This window comes from Bufo gargarizans, chromosome 3 (assembly GCF_014858855.1).
Source record: "Bufo gargarizans isolate SCDJY-AF-19 chromosome 3, ASM1485885v1, whole genome shotgun sequence".
In the NCBI taxonomy this organism is placed as follows: Eukaryota; Metazoa; Chordata; class Amphibia; order Anura; family Bufonidae; genus Bufo; species Bufo gargarizans.
In genome coordinates this window covers 309761538-309783281 of record NC_058082.1, presented here as the reverse complement: position 1 = coordinate 309783281, position 21744 = coordinate 309761538, and the positions used below count along the sequence as shown (strand labels likewise).

General features: G+C 40.9%; 1 protein-coding gene across 1 annotated transcript in view; it reads left to right on the top strand.

Moving 5' to 3' along the window:
- The first annotated feature begins 585 nt into the window (after window positions 1–585).
- The window catches only part of IL22RA1 (interleukin 22 receptor subunit alpha 1), a 58197-nt gene continuing 37038 nt past the window's right edge, over window positions 586–21744 (top strand). Inside the window, exons 1-5 of the mRNA XM_044287176.1 lie at window positions 586–619; window positions 6435–6523; window positions 10663–10795; window positions 16126–16319; window positions 21314–21495. Coding sequence (XP_044143111.1) covers window positions 6439–6523; window positions 10663–10795; window positions 16126–16319; window positions 21314–21495 — 594 coding nt within the window. The 5' untranslated portion in view covers window positions 586–619; window positions 6435–6438. The remainder of the gene's footprint in view (window positions 620–6434; window positions 6524–10662; window positions 10796–16125; window positions 16320–21313; window positions 21496–21744) is intronic.

Genomic DNA, 21744 nt, shown 5'->3' with positions numbered 1-21744 from the left:
CATCCGTTGCTCCGTTCTGTGGTCCGCAAAAAATATATAGCATGTCCTATTCTTGTCTGCTTTGCGGACAAGAATAGGCATTTCTACAATGGGCCGCCCGTTCCATTCCGCAAATTGCGGAAGGCACGCGGACGGCTTCCGTTTTTTGCGGATCCTCAGTTTGCGGATCGCAACAAAAAGGGAACGGTCGTGTGCATGAGGCCTAAAGGACATGTGGTATGTGGGTTATCTCTGTTATAGGTTATGCATTTGGACCGAGGAGCTTCAAGGTATGCCTCTGGCGGAGGCTCTGCACAATGTAACATGGTAGCATAAAGCATTCTACACATGTAAGCAGCCATAGACATGTTTCCCAAGACCTGACTTTCAGGTTGTAGATATAATTGAAGCTTGAGTCATCAACAACCTTGAAACAGGAAACTCCCTTCTTCCATAGAAACATAGATCTTTTACACTATTACTTGCTCTGCGCTATATGGCAGAGAGCACCACATGCGACCTGGAACTCCGTGTTGGCTGTATAACTCCCCTAAACGTCAGTGATATTCTGTGATACTGAATGGGCTCTGGAAGTAGATGGAGAGAACACATTTCTACCTGGTTTTAAACTTGATTTCAGGTAAGTTTTATGAGTTGTAATCTATCATCATAGTATGTAAAGAGCAATAGTAAAGTGTTTCAGGAAGTCTAGTGAGAAAGCGTAAATCATTTGGGGTCATTTATCAAACTGGTGTAAAGTAGGACTGGCTTAGTTGTCCATAGCAACCAATCAGATTCCACCTTTCATTTTTCACAGCTCCTTTGGAAAATGAAAGCTGGAATCTGATTGGTTGCTATGGACAACTAAGCCAGTCCTACTTTACACCAGTTTGACAAATCTCCCCATAGTTGTTAATAGCAGTTCTTGGCATTTATATAAATGATACTTCATTAGATTTGCATTAACTCCTTAAAGACCGAGCCAACTTTGGAACAAAAGCTTTCATTTTCCTTTTGCACCTTATAGCATAACATTACAACCATATCATAGCTTGTTTTTTACTGCACAAGTTGTATTAATGGTACCTATTCATGTTCCATATAGTGTATTGAGAAAAAAATGAACTGTAACAGGGAACAAATGGAATTCCACCATTGTTTTTTAGGTTTCATCATGTTTACTGCATTCACTGTGTTAAAAATAACATGTAACTTTAGTCTGTGGGTCAGTATGTTACCACCTTTTAAAAAATGGAAAAAACACTTCTTTAAAAAAATGATTTCCTCTGTGTTGATATATTCTGACATCCATAAATATGTTATTTTTCTTTCAGCATAGGTATGAAAAGGCTTGTTTTGTTTTTGTTTTGCTTTCTTTTGGGGGGGGGGGGGGGTTTAGTTTTCTTGATATTATTTTGTGGTAAGACAACTTTTAGGTCATTTTTAATTCAGTATAGAAGGGAGTTGACGTTACAAAAAAATCTGCAGTTCTGAAACTGTGAATTTTTTTGTGCATTCACCATGCCAGAAAAATAACATTTGCAGTTTGGACATCTTAGGTGCAGCAATACCAATAATATTAACTTTTTGTAGTTTTTTTTATATGATAAAAAGGATTTTTTTAAAAAGGTTATTATACTGTTTTTGTAGAGAAGGATTTGGGTGTCCTTATAGATCATAGACTAAATAAAAGCATGCAAAGTCAATCAGCTGCTTCTAAGACTAGCAGGATATTATCATGTTTTAAACCTGCATGGACACTTGGGACAGGGATATAATATCATCACTTTACAACGCTTTCATGCGGCGTCATCTGGATTATGCAGTTCTGTTCTGGGCACTAGTCCATAGAAAGGATGCCCTAGAGTCGCACTATTTCCCCCCAAAAGTAGGGGGGAAATGGCTCTGCATCATATAAAGTGAATAATAATGAGCACTTCCATTATGGAATCCCTCATTAGTATGCAGAAGGCGTGTGGAGCAGTGACTGTAGCGCTGCTTGTACTCACTGCTCCCTAGTCTAGTCCTGGCCCGCGTTGCACTGTCCTGACTGCATACAGTTGTACAAACAATATAATGGAAACTGTCCCATGTAAAATCCCCTCAAAAGACAAGCGGCACTGCCTATGTCTGGAGAAGAAAAAGTTCTGGCTCCAGAGGCATCCAAGCTTCTTTATAAGCCGGAAGCACTTGTCCATGTGTCAGTGGTTAAGTGGACCTTCCCAGTAACTGCATTGGTCAGGGCACAGGTGATGTTACGGGAAACATGCTGGTGTATAGCGGCCACAGCACACTGTGAAAAATATTGGCGGCTTGGGACAGCGTAATGAGGGACGGCCGCCGACCTCAGGCTGTGGAAGTCCTCAGTGTCCACAAGCCTAAATGGCAACATTTCCAGGGCCAGTAATTTGGAAAGTTGCTCATTTAGTGCTATGGCCTGTGGGTGGGTGGCTGGATATTTGCTCTTGCGTTCAAATGCCTGGGGTAAGGACATTTGTGCGCTGCGCTGGGACACAGAAGTGGATGTGGCCGCTGATGGTGCTTGCGAAGGTCCAGGTGCAGGGCGGGAGGCATCAGGGCCTGCGCCTTCGACAGGGGATTGGACAGCGCGTAACACAGGGAAAGAGGAGGCAGTAGTGTGACCCGCAGACACAGATTGTGGACCTAGGCGTTCGGCCCACCTATTACGGTGCTTTGATGCCATGTGGCGGATCATGCTGGTGGTGGTGAGGTTGCTAGTGTTCACGCCCCTGCTCATTTTTGTATGGTACAGGTTGCAAATTACAATTCTTTTGTAGTTTGCACTTTCCTCAAAAAAGCAACAGACTGCAGAACACCTACTGTTTGGCAAGGGAGATTTCTGTTTGGTGTGGCCCGCCTTCTCCCTTTTGCCACCCCACTGCCTCTCCCAGCCAGTTGCGGTGCTACGAATTTCTCCACCTCTGTACTGCTGTCCTCGCTTGGCTTGCCACCTTCCCAGGTTGGGTCAGTGACTTCATCATCCACCACCTCCTTTTCCACTTCCTCACTCTGCTTATCCTCCTGGCTTGTTGACCTAACAACAACGTTAGTTATTGACAACTGTGCCTCATCCTCATCATCAACCACTTGAAACACTAATTGCCGTTGACTTATTGGCAACTGTGTCTCTTCATCATCATCTACCTCGTGAAACACTAATTGCCGTTCCCCACCATCATCTTCTTGTGACTGTGGATGAATCAGGGCACAAGATCTCATGTCCCTCTTAAAGCAGGCTTGTCGAGAGGCCCAAATGAAGGAATGAAAAGGCTGAAAAGAGCTCCTCGGAATATCTGAGTGTGGGATCACTTGTTTGGCAAGACTCTCCATGGTGGGAGGAGGGAGGATCAGGGTGAGGATTGTGTTGACCAGACTCTCGGTTACTGAGACTGGACTTGGTGGACGACAGGGTGGTGCTTAACCAACTGGAAGCATTATCTGCTGCAATCCAACCAACCACCTGTCGCACTGGTCTGAATTCGAGAGTATTGTCCTGCGCTGCCCTGCAAACTGGGACTGAAGCTAGGTATCGTGGATGATTGTTTTTCTTGTGCTCTGGCAGCAGGCACAGTTTCAACGTGCCCAGGTGCACGCAGAGGCCGTGGCCCATCAGCATCATGGCCACTGCCTCGTCCCTTACTGCTCGCCTTCTTCATATTAAATGTTATATATGCTTGAAAGTATGCCACATGTACAGTAGCGTAGGACTTGTAAGTGTATGCGAAAAAAAAAAAAAAAAGAAGGTATTTTGGAAGTGGAAACGTCACACAGGAGAAATACTGCAGATAATGTCGCTGATTTCAGTAGCAGCTTAAATAAAATTACAGGGATAGTCACAGGTATTTGGGATGTGACAACATTACACAGGAGAAATACCGCAGATAATGTCGCTGAAGTCACCAGCGGCCAATAAAAAATTACAGGGAATGTCACAGGTATTTGGGATGTGGAAACATCACACAGGAGATATACTGCAGATAAGTTCAATGCTGTCACCAGCGAATAATAAAAAATTACAGGGAATATAACAGGTATTTGGGATGTGGAAACAATACACAGGAGATCTACCCCGGGTAATGTCACTGTCCGCAGCGGGCACCATCTACGGAAAAAGTACACTGGATGTCAGATATTTTTTGGATGTGCACACATTACACAGGAGATGTAGCGCAGCTAATGTCACTGTCCACAGCAGACATTGTCTACGGAAAAAGTACACTGGATGTCACAGATATTTTTGGAATGCGCACATGTTACACAGGAGATGTAGCACAGATAATGTCGCTGTATACAGAGGCCTAACTATTGCACGCCATTTAGCGCAGTATGCGCTAAAATATTGCTGCCACACACAATAGTCCTTAAAAGGACTTTTGGGTCTGTAAAGTTTTAGCAATTTAGCGCAGGTTGCGCTAAAAATATATATTGCTGCTGCCACACACAACAATAGTCCTTAAAAGGACTTTTGGGTCTCTGACAAGTTTTTCAACTTAAATTTAAAAAAATGCACTCCCCTATCTTTCCCTTCTTCAGCACAGCTCTCCCTGACTAACACTGAGCCGAACACTTGTCATCGGGTGCTATATAGCACCCGATGACGCATTCCGGCCAGCCAATCACTGTAATGCCAGTAACCAACATGGCTACGGCATTACAGTGAAGGGCAGTACGCTCAAGCACATGCGGTATTCGGACGAATACCGCCATGTGCCGAGCATAGAGATGCTCGAGCTGAACTAGTGTTCGGCCGAGCATCTCGATCAACACTATCGCCTAACAGTTACGTTAAAATTGGAAAAACACTCCCAAAAAGTCACTTTTTTAATTGTAGATTTTTACAGGTGACACAATTTCATTTAACCCCTTAGGCTGGTCTCACACGGGCGTTGCGGGAAAATGTGTGGGTGCGTTGCGGGAACAAAAAACTCTAATGCGTTTTGCACTCGCGTGAGAAAAATTGCGCATGTTTGGTACCCAAACCCGAACTTCTTCACAGAAGTTCGGGCTTGGGATTGGTGTTCTGTAGATTGTATTATTTTCCCTAATAACATGGTTATAAGGGAAAATAATAGCATTCTGAATACATAATGCATAGCGCTGGAGGGGTTAAAAAAAAATTCAAAATAATTTAACTCACCTTAATCCACTTGTTCGCGCAGCCCGGCATCTCTCCTGTCTCTTTCTTTGCTGATTGCAGTCAAAGGACCTGTGGTGACGTCACTCCGATCATCACATGATCCATCACATGATCTTTTACCATGGTGATGGATCATGTGATGACCAGAGTGACGTCACCACAGGTCCTTTGACTGCAATCAGCAAAGAAAGAGACAGAAAAGATGCCGGGCTGGAAGAGCAAGTGGGTTAAGGTTAGTTAAATGATAATTATTTTTTTTTAACCCCTCCAGCGCTATTTTACTATGCATTCTGTATTCAGAATGCTATTATTTTCCCTTATAACCATGTTATTAGGGAAAATAATAAAATGATCGGGTCTCCATCCCGATCGTCTCCTAGCAACCGTGCGTGAAAATCTCACCGCATCCGCACTTGCTTGCGGATGCTTGCGATTTTCACGCAGCCCATTCACTTCTATCGGGCCTGCGTTGCGTGGATTATCGCACCGCAACGCACAATATAGAGCATGCTGCGATTTTCACTCAACGCATAAGTGATGCGTGAAAATCACCGCTCTTGTGCACAGCCCCATAGAAATGAATGGGTCCAGATTCAGTGTGGGTGCAATGCGTTCACATCACGCATTGCACCCGCGCGGAATACTTGCCTGTGTGAAAGGGACCTTAGTGACACAATTAATTTTAGCCTTAAGGACCAATATTATTTCCCCCCTTGTGTTCTAGCAGTGATAACTTTTAAATCTTTACTTCTACATTTTTTATTTATTTTGCAGGAATAGTTGTAGGTTTTTTTAGGAACTATTTTGGGGTATATAGAGTGTAGTACATAACTTTTATTTATTTTATTTTTGGGGAAAAGATAAAAAACAACATTTTGTGGAATTTATGACGTTCATATGGCGTTATTTATGGTGTTAACATAGTTTTATTATGATAATGCCACATTTCTATATATTTTAAATATTTTTTCCTTTCCTGCTGCAGCCTGTCAGCTTTGCAACTGCTCCCCCTCATCCTCCAGACTGACAGGGAGGGGGGTAGCTGCTTTAGCTGCTCATATCTGTGGTTTGGTAGCAGCTAGAGATATGGGCTTTGTATTGTTTGAGAGTTGGAATTCCACTAGCAATATCTTTAGGACATGGGAACATATCACTGTTAGAAATGGGGATGCAGTGAATACAGCTTAAAGTGAAAGTAAAAGCAGCTTTTACCCATGATTATTCCCAACTCGATTTCTAACAGTGATAGCTCCTGTTTAGCTCGGACTAATGCTGTCATTTTGGTCTTGTATGCTAGTTCCATGCTTCCAGCTGCTACAGTTCCAGAGGTATCAGCATCTAAAGCAGCCCTCCCCTATTCACTTCTGCCCAAGCTCCAGCAAAACAGTTAAGTACTTTTCCCACAGTGAGAACTTCAGCAGAACAGTTAGGCCCCTTTCACACGGGCGTTGCGGATTAGGGCCGGATGCATTCAGGGAAAATGGTGCAATTTTGACACTAAAACAAGTCAGTTTTTACAGCGATTGCGTTCCATGTTTGCGTTTTTTCCGCGTGGGTGCAAAACATTGTACTGCGTTTTGTGAATGCATAGTACAATAGGGCTGGAGGGGTTAAAAAAAAATCTAAATTAATTTAACTCACCTTAATCCATTGATCGCGCATCCCGGCTTCTCTTCTGTCTTCTTCTTTGAGGAATAGGACCTTTGATGACGTCACTGCGCTCATGACATGGTCCATCACATGATCTTTTACCAGTGACGTCAATAAAGGTAATTTTCCTGTGCACAGCAAAGAAGAGATCAGAAGAGAAGCCGAGCTGCGCGATCAAGTGAATTAAGGTGAGTTATATTATTATTATTTTTTTAACCCCTCCAGCCCTATTGTACTATGCATTCTGTATTAAGAATGCTATTATTTTCCCTTATAACCATGTTATAAGGGAAAATAATAATTTATCGGGTCCCCATCCTAATCGTCTCCTAGCAACCATGCATGAAAATTGCACCACATCCGCACTTGCTTGCGGATGCTTGCGATTTTCACGCAACCCCATTCACTTCTATGGGGCCTGCGTTTTGTGAAAAATGCAGAATATAGAACATGCTGCGATTTTCACTCAATGCACAAGTGATGCGTGAAAATCACTGCTCGTGTGCACAGCCCCATAGAAATTAATGGGTCCGGATTCAGTGCGGGTGCAATGCGTTCACGTCACACATTGCACCCGCGCGGAAAACTCGCCTGTGTGAAAGGGACCTTAGGTGGTTAAAAGGGTTGTCTCACTTCATCAAATGGCATTTATTATGTAAAGAAAGTTCATACAAGCCACTTATTAATATATTGTGATTGTTCAGGGCCGTCTTTAACAAGGGGCAAAAGGGGCATCTGCCCCAGGCCCAGTTGCTCCTGGGGGGCCCAAGCTTGCACAATACAGGAAAAAGTGCAGGCCTCTCTGGTGGCCGGGACCCTGGGAATGTGCACAGTCCAGCACTTTTTTCTACAATGTGTAAGCACAGGCTCGGACTGGCCCACAGGGTTACAGGTGAATCCCCCGGTGGGCCCCTGAGCAAGCTGGACCCCTAGTTTCCCATTCCCTCCACAAGTGGCACATAACACAGTAGACTTACAGTCATGTGAAAAAATTAGGACACCCTTTGAAAGCATGTGGTTTTTTGTAACATTTTTAATAAAAGGTTATTTCATCTCTGTTTCAACAATACAGAGAGATTAAAGTAATCCAACTAAACAAAGAAAACTGAAGAAAAGTCTTTTCAAGATCTTCTGTAAATGTCATTCTACAAAAATGCCTATTCTAACTGAGGAAAAAGATAGGACACCCTCACATGTATTCCCTCTTAAATTGGCTCAGATCTCACACAGGTATATCACACCAGGTGCACATAATTAGTAGATCGTTACTCTGCATGTTGAATGAGGCTTGCCCTATTTAAACCTCAGACATTTAGTTTGGTGTGCTCCTGACTGTTGAAGTGAGAGTGAGCACCATGGTGAGAGCAAAAGAGCTGTCAGAGGACTTCAGAAAAAAGATTGTAGCAGCCTATGAGTCTGGGAAGGGATTTAAAAAGATCTCAAAAGATTTTGAAATCAGCCATTCCACTGTCCGGAAGATAGTCTACAAGTGGAGGGCTTTCAAAACAACTGCCAACATGCCCAGGACTGGTCGCCCCAGCAAGTTCACCCCAAGAGCAGACCGCATGATGCTAAAAGAGGTCTCCAAAAACCCTAAAGTGTCATCTCGAGAACTACAGCAGGCTCTGGCTACTGTTGATGTAGAAGTACATGCCTCTACAATCAGAAAGAGACTGTACAAGTTTAACTTGCATGGGAGGTGTGCAAGGAGGAAACCTTTGCTTTCCAAGAGAAACATCGAGGCCAGACTGACATTTGCCAGAGATAAAGTTGACAAAGACCAGGACTTCTGGAATAATGTTCTTTGGACAGATGAGTCCAAAATTGAATTATTTGGACACAACAGCAGAGGACATGTTTGGCGTAAACCAAACACAGCATTCCAAGAAAAGAACCTCATACCAACTGTGAAGCATGGAGGTGGAAGTGTCATGGTTTGGGGCTGCTTTGCTGCAGCAGGACCTGGTCAGCTCACCATCATAGAATCCACGATGAATTCTACTGTGTATCAGAAGGTGCTTGAAGAACATGTGAGACCATCAGTTAGAAAATTAAAGCTGAAGCGGAACTGGACCATGCAACATGACAATGACCCAAAACATACTAGTAAATCAACCAAAGATTGGCTGAAAAAGAAGAAATGGAGAGTCCTGGAATGGCCAAGTCAAAGTCCAGATTTGAATCCCATTGAGATGCTGTGGGGTGACTTGAAAAGGGCTGTACGTGCAAGAAACCCCTCAAACATCTCACAGCTGAAAAAGTTCAGCATTGAGGAGTGGGGTAAAATTTCCTCAGACCGATGTCGAAGACTGGTAGATGGCTACAAGAACCGTCTCACTGCAGTTATTTCAGCCAAAGGAGGTAACACTCGCTATTAGGGGCAAGGGTGTCCTATCTTTTTCCTCAGTTAGAATAGGCATTTTTGTAGAATGACATTTACAGAAGATCTTGAAAAGACTTTTCTTCAGTTTTCTTTGTTTAGTCGGATTACTTTAATCTCTCTGTATTGTTGAAACGGAGATGAAATAACCTTTTATTAAAAATGTTACAAAAAACCACATGCTTTCAAAGGGTGTCCTAATTTTTTCACATGACTGTACATATATTAAATGTACAGCACCTCAACCAGCCTATGTTCATCTAAAACAATTGATTGATTATTAAAGAAACTCCCCAGTTTATTATTATAGACATGGTCAGAGATGAGATGACTTCTAGGTACAGAGGAAAGCTGCCAGTGTCCTCTTCTCCCCAGGACCTGCTTTCTCAGATGTGCTACAGGGACCCCCATATTCAGTAATTTGTTAGCATCTTGCTGCTGTGTTAGCAGGTAATATTTGAATGTATCCATACAGTGGTCCCCCAAAATAAATTTTATTGGTGGGCCCTAGGCACCCCAGTCCGACACTGTGTAAGCACGCCCACTGCTGCTGGATTGCAGGGTAGTCATAACCATGGAAACGAGCACTGTATAATGTGATGGAAAATTGAAAGGGGTTGAATAATTTCAGCAAGTGGCATGTAGAGAAAAGTTAATACTACGCACTTAGTAATTTATTGTGATTGTCTATTTTGCTTCCTATACACTGCTCGTTTCTATGGTTATGACCACCCTTAACTTTCTCTACATGACAAATGCAATTTGCTGAAGTGAAAAAGTCCACAAAACAGTAAACACACATTCATCAGGTGAAAGCATTGCTGGACGACATCATGTCTGGGCAGCAGATCATCTTGTGTAACAGTGATCTGAATTCCAGAAGCAATGGTTCTTTATGGGGACGAGCAATTGCAACAATGGAGGTGATTGCTGTATGTAAATGTAACTCTCACCTAAATCTGACAAGTAGGCAATTATGAAGAATTAAATACTCAATATCAGCTTACTGTGTCAGCCCATGTAAAGAGGCCTTAAAGAGACCAGCAGTTTTGGGAAGTTTTTTCTGCAATATGTGAAACCTATAGTCCCTTAAATTTTAATTTCTGCACAAACTGTCAGAAACAGTCTCAGGGAAGCTCATCATCTCAGAGCGCCTGCGCCGAATGAATACAGGCGCGCGTTTTTTGAAATGCTGACAGGGCGGCCGGAGGAGGATATCGCTACTGGCCTTGTCAATCAACACGACGAGGGGGCGTTTTTTTGCGGCGGCTACCAGCAAGTAGACGCCCTACTTGCTGGTAGAGACCTAATTTACATATTATAAAAGTTCGTTTTTATAAGAAACTGCTGAAGGAAAGTAAGTAACACCATTATATTTTCATATATCGCAGTATAAGGAATTTAACTCGCCCCCAAAAAAAATATGACTTTAGTGGGGTGACAGAAGCCCTTTAATATTATATTTATTTTATTATTATTAATATTTTTATTCCAGTGCATGTTTGTCACAGCTGCCTGAACATCTCTGAATACAATGTGACCTTTACTGCAAGAAATTTTGAATACATATTGCACTGGAGCAAATATGATTTAGTACCAGATATATCATTCAATGTCCAATACAAACGGTAAGTTAATATCTGTTAAGTTAAATGAGTTGGCTAACCAACATAGCTAGAGGTAGGTGACAGGAGGTTATAGATACCTCTGTCCCTGCTTTCAATCACCATATCGTTGAGAAAGTGAACTTTAAACGGGTTTCTGAGACTTTGATACTGATGACCTATCCTCTGGATAGGTCACCAGTATCTGATCAGTGGGGGTCCAACACCCGGGACCCCCGCCAATCAGCTGTTTGAGATGGCAGTGGCGCTTGCAGTAGTGCTGCACCCTTCTCCAGCTTTTCCTAGGCCATTTGATGACAAATTCATTGGTTACATGGCCTAGACCAGGGGTAGGCAACCTCCGGCTCCCAGCTGTTGTGAAACTACAACTCCCAGTATGCATACTTGCTCTGCTCTTCTAAGAACTCTCATAGAAATGAATGGAGAATGCTGGGAATTGTAGTTTTACAACAGCTGGGAGCTGGAGGTTGCCTACCCCTGGCCTAGACGCTCACCTCTATAGAAGTGAATGAGGCTGATACCAAGTACAGACACTATACAAGGTATGGCGCTGTGTTTAGTAAGTAAACAGAAGGCTGCGGCGATCGCAGTCGGTGCCTTCTCAAACAGCTGATAGGCAGGGGTCCCATGTGTCGGACCCCTACCGATCAGGTACTTTAAAAGGGTTTCCATGACTTTAATACTGATGAATTATTATATGGATTGGTCATCAGTACATGATCGGTGGGGGTCCGACACATGGGACCCCTGCCTATCAGCTGTTTGAGAAGGCACCGACTGCAATCGCCACAGCCTTTTGTGATATGATATTATGAGTGCGGGACAATAGCCCCGCGGCTGGCCTGATGCGCACAGCATCATAGTAACCTATGATGTTGTGCGCTCCCGTGCGCACAATGTATGCCGCTCCGGGACATATGGCCTGCTCGCGGACCGTATGTCTCAGAGGGCATATGGTCATGTGCATGAGCCCTTAGAGTGCTTCAGGCTCAGTGTTTCAGCCCCCTACTACTGTGAGTGAAGGCTTTAGCAATTTTTGGGTTGGATACAGCCATCACTCACAGCAGGGAAGGAAGGGACTGTGCAGTTTGAGCAGTTCAAACACTCAGCCTGAAGCACTTTAACCTGCATGCCCACCGTCGGTGCTATTTCGGGAGTGGCGCTCACAAGATTAAAAGTAAATTGCTCAGCACTACGGTGATTAAACGCAAGGACAAAGGTATGTATTACTTCCTGTTCCGTGTCCCAGCCTATTGCATAAAACAAAACTGCTGACACACTCCCTTTAAATTTATTTTGGATCTCAGCAGATGTAAAATTTCAAGTATGTCTTTGGAGGCCACTTCCACTTTACTTGTTACTTTTCAAGTTTAGTGATGAACAAGAAAAGTCTCAAATTGTGCTGCTAAAACATAAAATTTGGCATAATTTCAGTAAGGCCTATTGCACACGGCCGTTTTTTTTCCCCGTTTACTGGCCGTTTTTTGCGTTCCGTATACGGTCCGTATACGGAACCATTCATTTCAATGGTTCCGCAAAAAAAACGGAATGTACTCCGTATGCATTCCGTTTCCGTATTTCCGTATTTCCGTATTTCCGTTTTTCCGTTTTAACATAGAACATGTCCTATTATTGCCCGCAAATCACGGTCCGTGGCTCCATTCAAGTCAATGGATCCACAAAAAAAATGGAACACATACGGAAATGCATCCGTATGTCTTCCGTTTCCGTTCCGTTTTTTCCTGAACCATCTATTGAAAATGTTATGGCCAGCCCAATTTTATCTATGTAATTACTGTATACTGTATATGCTATACAGAAAAACGGAACGGAAAAACGGAACAGAAACGGAAACACAACGGAAACAAAAAACGGAACAGCGGATCCATGAAAAACGGACCGCAAAACACTGAAAAAGCCATACGGGCGTGTGCAATAGGCCTAACACTGTTCACAACAAAAACTGGTGTACACAGGCCATCATTTTTTAGGTGAACAAATCTGAAACTTGCCTTGTTAGCACTTGGCTAAGGCCTCTTTCACACAACCGTATGGCTTTTTCAGTGTTTTGCAGTCCATTTTTCACGGATTCGTTGTTCCGCTTTTTATTTTAGTTTCTGTTCTGTTTTTTCCTTTCTGTTTTTCCGTATGGATTATACAGTATACAGTAATTACATAGAAAAAATTGGGCTGGGAATAAAATTTTCAATACATGCTTCCGCAAAAACGGAACGGATACGAAATACATACGGATGCGTTTCCATATGTGTTCCATTTTGTTTGCAGACTCATTGACTTAAATAGAGCCACGGAACGTGATTTGCGGGCAATAATAGCACATGTTCTATCTTTGAATGGAACGGAAAAATGGAAATACGGAAACGGAATGCATACGGAGTACATTCCGTTTTTTTTGCGCTGAACCAGTGAAAGGAACAGCTCATAAACAGAAAAAAAAAACGGTTGTGTGAAAGAGGCCTAAATCTGTCTTTTAGCTTCCAAGATCTTATATGGTAAAACCACAATAACATAATAGGAAATTGGTAAAACGTAAAAATGGCACATTTTCACAGATTCACAGATCTCTATATCATATCTATACAGGTGAAACTCGAAAAATTAGAATATTGTGCAAAAGTCCATTTATCTCAGTAATGCAAATTAAAAGGAATTGCATTAATGCAGCTTAAAATTAGAATATTGTGAAAAGGTTCAATATTCTAGGCTCAAAGTGTCACACTCTAGTCAGCTGATTAGTCCATATCCCCTGAGCAAAGGGTACCTCAAAATTGTGACTTTTGGGTTTCATAAGCTATAAGCCATAATCATCCAAATTATAACAAATAAAGGCTTGAAATATCTCACTTTGCATGTAACAAGTCTGTCTCATATGTTAGTTTCACCTTTTAAGTTGCATTACTGAAATATTCTAATTTTTCATGTTTCACCTGTATATCCTCTAATCCATATGACTATATGTTGAGGTAATATCTGTCAAATTTATGAAACTTTCCCTGATGTTTGATACATTTTGTGCATCTTCATTTGTGTATTTATGCCAGAAGTGCAGTGAGCAATGTAAAATCACAAAAAGTTGCATAATATTGTGTTTTTGTGCAAAAAATATGCAACTTTTTTGGGGTTACATTTCTGGGAGTGATACATTGATACACTGATATTGTCATTTATTTTGAACTCATAACCGTTCTGTTATGATGACCATTCATGTTCAAGTTATCTGCTTAAGGCCTCTTGCACATGGCCGTTGTGTGCCGGTGGCGGTATTGCGGCTTGCATACGGAGGGTCCGCAATACACAGGCACAGTCCCGAGTGCTTCTGTGGTGTTTCTGGCCGTGCCTCGACACCGCAAAAAAAAAAAAAATAGAACATGTTCTATTTTTTTGCAGTGTGGACAGATCACGGACCCATTTAAGTTGAATGGGTCTGGATCCGTCCCGGCCGCCGCACGGATGTTGCCTGTGAATTGGGGCCTGCAAATTGCGGTCCCCAATGCACGGAACAGCCGCACAACGGCTGTGTGAACAAGCCCTAATTCTCACTGTTATTGCTTGTGGACAAGGAAATATGACTATAGAACAAAACAAAAAATACCAAGATTTAGTTACATAAAATAAGCATATCAATTAAACTTTTTCTTGCAAGAATAAACATTTATAGTACTACTTAAAAATGTGCACATTCGATTATTTTTTAAATACCAAAGGGGAAATGCATCATGTCCTCACTCCACAATTCTGACTTTAAAAAGTCACAAAATAGGGCTGTGGGGATTTTTGATCTTAGTTAGTAAAAATGTTGCACCAGTTTGCATTTTTATACCGCTAACCATAGTTTTAAAAAGTGGGTGGGAAAGTGGACACGGTTAGCCTGTTAAGATTATGCCAGATTTATCAATTCTGACTTTTTAAAAAATGTTACAATCTGACTCCAATAAAGAGGCGGCATAGAAAGTGGAGTAACATCTCAAGACAGAAGTGTTAGACTTAAAGATGCATCAAATATATCAAACATACTGGTAAATTTGATACATTTGACACAAATTATGGTAACTCAGACTCCTGTAAAACTTACTTAAAAAATTCTCCGCATAATAAATCTTCTTCTAAGATTATCCTTTAAAACAGTATTCAATAATATGAAATGTGTAACAGCCCCTCACCATGTTCCGCTAATACTAGTGTCTCCTTATCAGGTACAGGGCCCAGGTGTAACTGTTACCCGAGCCACCTTTAAACCAATATCCAATAATCTGATAATCTACCACTTGCGTCCAGCACAGAATTGTAGAATAATATACAGGGGTGTAACTTGCTCCTGGGGCCCAGTGCAAAATGTGCAGAGAGCCCCTCTAGTATGTATTATTTATAATACTGGTGTCTTCTCATGAATGTGCCAGAGTGCAAACTTAGGCATCAGAGCCCAGGTGTGACTACTACCTTTGCACCCCAATAGCTACCCCCTACCCCCTGTCACCAATAATACAGAACTTCTCAAGACCTGAGAGTAAACAGCAGAAATAGCCTCTTAGAAAGCCTAATAACAGAATTTACATTAATATTTTATTTTAGACCGTCACGGATCAGCAAAAACGCTTCCGTCATGATAATACAACCATCTGCATCTGTTATGAATGTATCCGGTTGTATTATCTTTAAAATAGCCATGATGAATACATCTCTAAAACCATTGAAAGTCAATGTGGGATGGATCCGTTTTCTATTGTGTCAGAGAAATCGGATCAGTCCTCATTGACTTGCAGCGTTATTCTGTCCGCGATGGGGAGGCAACCAAACGGAACGGAATGAATTCTGGTGCATTCTGTTTCGTTCAGTTCAGTTTTGTTCCCATTGACTTACATTGTATGTTATGATGGATCCTGCTTGCTCCGCACCACATCGCGGACAGAAAAACGCTGCTTGCAGCGTTATTCTGTCCGCGATGGGGAAACAGCCAAACCGAACAGAATGAATTCTGGTGCATTCTGTTTCGTTCAGTTGAGTTTTGTTCCCATTGACAATGAATGGGGGAAAAATGGAAGCATTTCCCCCCCATGACAGATCTCAATAGCAGAAAGGGAAAGCACAGATGTGAAAGTAGCCTTATATGTGCTTCCAGTATTATACTTGTCCAATAATTCCTAAATATCTCCTAATATAACACCTCTTAGATCCTATTGATGCTTGGTTAAAGGATTTTTACTCTATCGATTTGAATACATTTTAGTTTTCTGAAGTCTCCTGGATAGAGACAATGCCTGCTGCAGACTGGGTCCTGACCGGAGTTTCTAAGCATTCTTCTCATATTTATGTAGATACGGGCAAACAGAATGGTTGCTGCTTCCTGGTTGTCAAAATATCACCAGGGTTTACTGTAATTTGACACATGCAATAGTTGGTGATGAAGAAGACTTCATGACAAACCAGTACTTTGGGAGAGTCAAGGCATTGTCCACAAATTGTACCTCTGACTGGGTCATATCAAAAAGACTGAACCCGAGAGATGACAGTAAGTATTTCTAAGAGATGTGTCAAATATATATATATATACAATATGAACTTAATATTTAATTACATTCCTTCATAAATTGCAATATAGAGTTTTCCTTGATGTTACTTTATACTGTAATGCTGATGATGTCTAAATTACCTTAAAAGGGGTTTTAGGGACTTAGATATTGAAGATCTATCCTCAGGGTACACCCACTGATTAGCTGTTTCGGGCAGCCACCAGTACCAGAAACTATACAGTGTACTGAGCTGGAGCAGACAGTGCCACAAACTGTGTAGTGGCCATGCCAGTGTACTGCAGCTCAGCTCCTATTCATCAAGTGCAGTACAACAGAGAAAATTAAGCAATCCAGTGAACTAATATAACCATATGACAGAACATGTCCTTGTGACGTGATCCAATATAATAATTGACGTGCCATGTGCACTATAAAAACTGATTCAAACATACCAGTATTTCTTACGTTGACCCCAACCAATCTGATATAGATCATCAATATCTGTATCCCAGAAAACCCCTTTATACTATACATTTTGCACAGAGCAGACTACCTATCTAAATTACTGTATGTACAGCTTATTTGTTGTATTGTGCAAATGTGTTATGCCTGTGCCAACTTTATGAGGCCAAGATAGCTGTCATGCCACCCACACATGCTACCCTTTCTTAATGCTACCCTTTGCTACCCTTCGTGTTCAGACTTTTTAAAATAGAAGGAATCGGCAAAGTAATAAGAGAATGCAAAAAGTTCTATTTCAGAAGTTGAGAAAAGGGGTTGTCCAGCAAATAAAAACTACTTTTAAACCAGTTCACAATGGTGTACAAAAAACACCATTCACCCCCTGCCACTCCTGTTCAGATGCTGGTTGGGTTACTCACTGATCTCTGCTTTCTGGTCCCTTTCAACACACAGGAAATAACTGGTCAGACAATCACAGTCCACTGCAATGACCTGCCTCAGCCATTGAGATCATTGTCAACCATTGTCAGCTGATTTTATAGTACCTTAAACTTCACAGTATTTAATTTAATCCCACGATATCATAATCTTGCTGTAATTTTTTTTGTGGTTGTTCCTGATGGCCTACTAAATGGGGGCAATTTTTCACATTTTACCTTATATTGATGACCTATCCTCAGGAAAGGTAATCAATATCTGATTGGCGGGTCTGACATCCGGCAATCCACCTATCAGCTGTTTGAAGATGAAGCAGCGCTTCATGCGAGCGCTGCTTCTCTTCATTACACTGCAAGTCGTCTTGTGACAAGTACTCACTCCATTTACTTGAATAGAGCAAGTACTTGTAATTACACTACGCCACCACTCCATAGTAGACGATGCATAGTGAGTGTAATGAGCAGTGGAGCACTCACATGGAGCACCGTCGTCTATCCAAACAGCTGAATTGACGACAAGTCATCAATACATATGGCAGGACAACCCCCTTTAAGGTTCATACCATATTAGTAACTTGATTGAATTACTGAGAAGAATATAAACTCTAGGGAAATAATTGGCCTTAAACATTAGTTTAATGTCAGCTGCACCCTATGATTTTGGCAGGATCAGCTAACAGAATAATTCATACGAGGGCAGTTCAACAGAAAAAATATTTGACATTTTTATCATGCCTAGAGCTGCCATCAAGGCAATACTGGAGTCATAGGCCCAGGACAGGAACTTGGGGTCTCTAATATCCTCTTTAATATTATCTTCAGTGAATGCTAATTAAGCTGGGTAAGGGGCCCTCTCCTGGCACAGAGACCCTTACCAAATAAATTATTTTACAGGTCTCCTGTGAGAATTGAACCCTTCACTTTTTGTATGGCAGGCAGCAGATTCACAACTACACTACAGACCTGCTCTGTTGTAAAATTAGTTTTTTTGTGCTTAAAAAGCTACCAAAAAGTATTGTTGGTTTCTTCACAGACTTAACATTAAATAAATAGTATTATTGAAATGAAGTTGAAATCATTGCACAATTTTAATTTATGCTGTTTATTAGTCGCCATAAATAATGTGCTTTAACTATACTTTATGGGTTTTTATGATTACAGGGATACCAAATATTGTTTTGTAATATCTAATAGTAGGTATGCTCCAAAAACGCATTTATTGTAATGGTTTTTGGTCCATTATTTTTTTAACAATAACTTTTGAAGAAAAATGTAACTTTTACCATAAAAAAATCTGGAAAGTAATATTTTTCTGCTATAAAAGTTACAAAAGAAATTGTTGCACAGGTCTCCCCAAACAACTTCATTTTTATTCCTATGATTCTATGTCTCCAGATGACAATAATGATTACATATATAGTGATAACTGAAACTCCTTATATATGGCAGGAAGCAAGTTTACCACGAAACAACTACTCTACCGTATAAAAAATAGGATTATAAGGGGGTCATTTATGACCAGGTATACCCCACCTGGCGCAGATTATGTTGCATGCCATGGTACAGCGGAATCTGCGACCTTACCCGCTCACGCCAGGTCTAAAATAGTGGGCGTGGCGTGCACTGGAAAAGGCATGGGCCGGCAATCCCGTTTCATTTATCATTTTCGTTGCCTGGTTTAGGCATAGAAAATGGTCTAAATGCAAGACAGCAAGGAAGCTGTCTTACATTTTGAATCAGCGCTGGATGCGCTGAAGTTATGAAGAGGTCAGCGCCTCTTTTTTATTTCAGATATCCACCGCCAGCTATAGGGCTTATTATAACCAGTGTCTAAAATGCTGGTCTTAATAAATGTGCAATGGATAATGTGAATGTGGCGCACAGGATCCCACACTGACCAAACAGAGGTGCACTCAGTAAAGTCCACTTAAATTGGAACTGAGAAATGTTTTGGGGCATTTGATCGCTGGCTACTGAGGAAGGGGCGATCAAATGCCCTTAAACGCGTCTAGCCTATACAGGACCCCGAACCTCTAAAGATTGGAGACTGAAAGATATTGCCGAATCCTCACAGTATTTTGTTCAATACCGTGGAAAGGGTAAGTAAGAAAGAAACCTTGAAAGACCACAATCTACAGCAAAGATCGGACTGCACGTGTTAAACATTTACCAACGTGGGAAGTGAACACTACGATCGCTCGAATACAACTGGCTGCTATACATAAAGAAAGAACCAGCAGAGCGATTTTGTAGCGATTTGGTGAGGAAAGATATACGGTAAGATTACCTTCGAACCCCTTTCGAACATTTACCGGTAGGATATTTATCAAAACTGCAGTGTTATTATCCCAGTGGGACGTCGCTGGTTTGAATATATAGCGGGACGCCGCTACATCTTGCCGATGTGGGACGGGAAATAATCAACGTTGCCTTAATCATTTTTGTACTGGATTTTTCAGGACATTATGAACATTGTCAGCATTATTTCATTCTGGGAGTAATTCGTGAGAGAGAGCTATACGAAAATTGTAGCTAATACGTTCTCTGCGAAGATCTAATAGTAACTATTTCGGATTCAAATATTTATGTGAATATTTATGCAAATATCTATTTATTCATCGATTTAAAGTACTTTGCATTTGTATTTTATTTGTATATATATATATATATATATATATATATATATATGCCATCTAGGTTTTAGTACTGGTATGCTATCCAGTCTATAGACCACCATTCATCCATATTCTATGCTAGGTACTGTTGAATATTTATAGTGATTTTAATACATGGGCTATATCCTTTTTATTGCTCCTTTTCATTGTTGTTTTAAAGGTTGTTTCAAAGATTAATAAACTTCTGTATGGTTCCAATATCTTGAGAGTGCCCAGTTAATCTATTTCATTTGTTAATAAATGTGCCCCTATTTGCCTAAAAAGGTACTAAACCATGATACTCTTAATACTATGCAATATTATGCCTTTGAAGAAAACAGTAATACAATTTAGTAGAATTTTAAGCATGTAAAATATGTCCTGCTAACAGGCTAACTACAGTCTAACTATAGTGCAGTGGTTAGCCTGCTATATAAAAGGTCCTGGGTTTAATAACCAACAGAGGCATATAAAATAAATCGTTTAGTAAAGGTTAAGACATTTAAAAATGTAACTTTTACTTCCCAGCTTTTTTATCGTAAAAGAAAACCTGAAGTAAAAGTTAAGCGGACATTTATTAATCTATTTATGCAACTTTTGTGGCATAAATAGGTTTGAAATTTTGTTGCATTCTATTTGTGCGGTAAAATTTGCATCATTTCCCCGCTCATGCCGCGCCGGCAGGCCAATCTCGTTTATCATTTTTCAGACCAGTTTATTTGGCGGAGAAAACTGCTTAAATCTACACCAGCAAGGGAGCAAAAGAAGAAATAACGGTGCAAAAACCACTGCAATAAATGTGTTTTTGTAACATACTTATTAAATATCACAATATAGTGTTTGGTATCTCTTAGGGTGATCAGAAAAAAAGTGAATAAAAATGGTGTAATTTTTTATTACTTTACTTAACTCATAATAAAAGTAGATAGACCTTAAAATCTTACTTATGTATGTGGCAAAATGGCCTGACACAAAAAAGTGTTGTGGGTTGTTATGGCTATGAATGTGAGAAGAGTTGGAGGGTGGGCTTGGGGGTGGGACCCATACAGCTTGCCTGTATGAGGCTGTGAAAATTCCTGATGGCAGCCCTGACACTACTTCCCCCAGTGGCGTCTTATACCCATCTCCTTATAAAAATAAAGATGCACCTTCTGAGAATGAAAGTGGATATGCAGTATTTATGTGAAGCCTTAACAAGCACACGACCAACAGATATCTTCCTAGAAGATTGCTGTTTAGATTCCATTATCAGCATGTTTGGTGCGTTTCAGCCTTCCAATAAAACATCTTTCCCCTGTAGTCTCGATGCATTTACAGTACAGATTTTTATAAAGCTATGTGACTTTTTGGCTACTTCATTAATACATTTCCAATAATAATAGATAGTTCTCTATTTTTTAACGTTATACTAACTTTTTTTGTTTTTGCTTCTCTTTACAGCATATCTGATTTTACCAAAATTGAACTATATTCAGCATGTGAATTCAATAACACTTTTTGTTCCAACTCCTCCTGTACCAATAAGGGGCAGAGACAAGCAGCCAGTGACAGTGGAAGATCTTTACAAAAATGATCATTTTGAGTACAACTTGAACTTTTTCAATTCTGAGAAAAAAGACATAGTAAGTTGTGTTTTTACCTTAAAGGGATAATTGCAAAATTCTGAAAGGAACATTTTCATTTTACAATTTCTAGCAATGTGCATTTTTTGACTTCCTAGTGGGAAGAAGTGATGAGTTGGCCAATGGTCGTTTCACATGCTCTGTCAAGTCCAACTTACATGGTATTACGTCCTGCTTCATAAACAATGTACATAATGCAATCAACATAGTAGAGCCCAACTTAGAAGTGGCAGTTTAAACCCCCCCCCC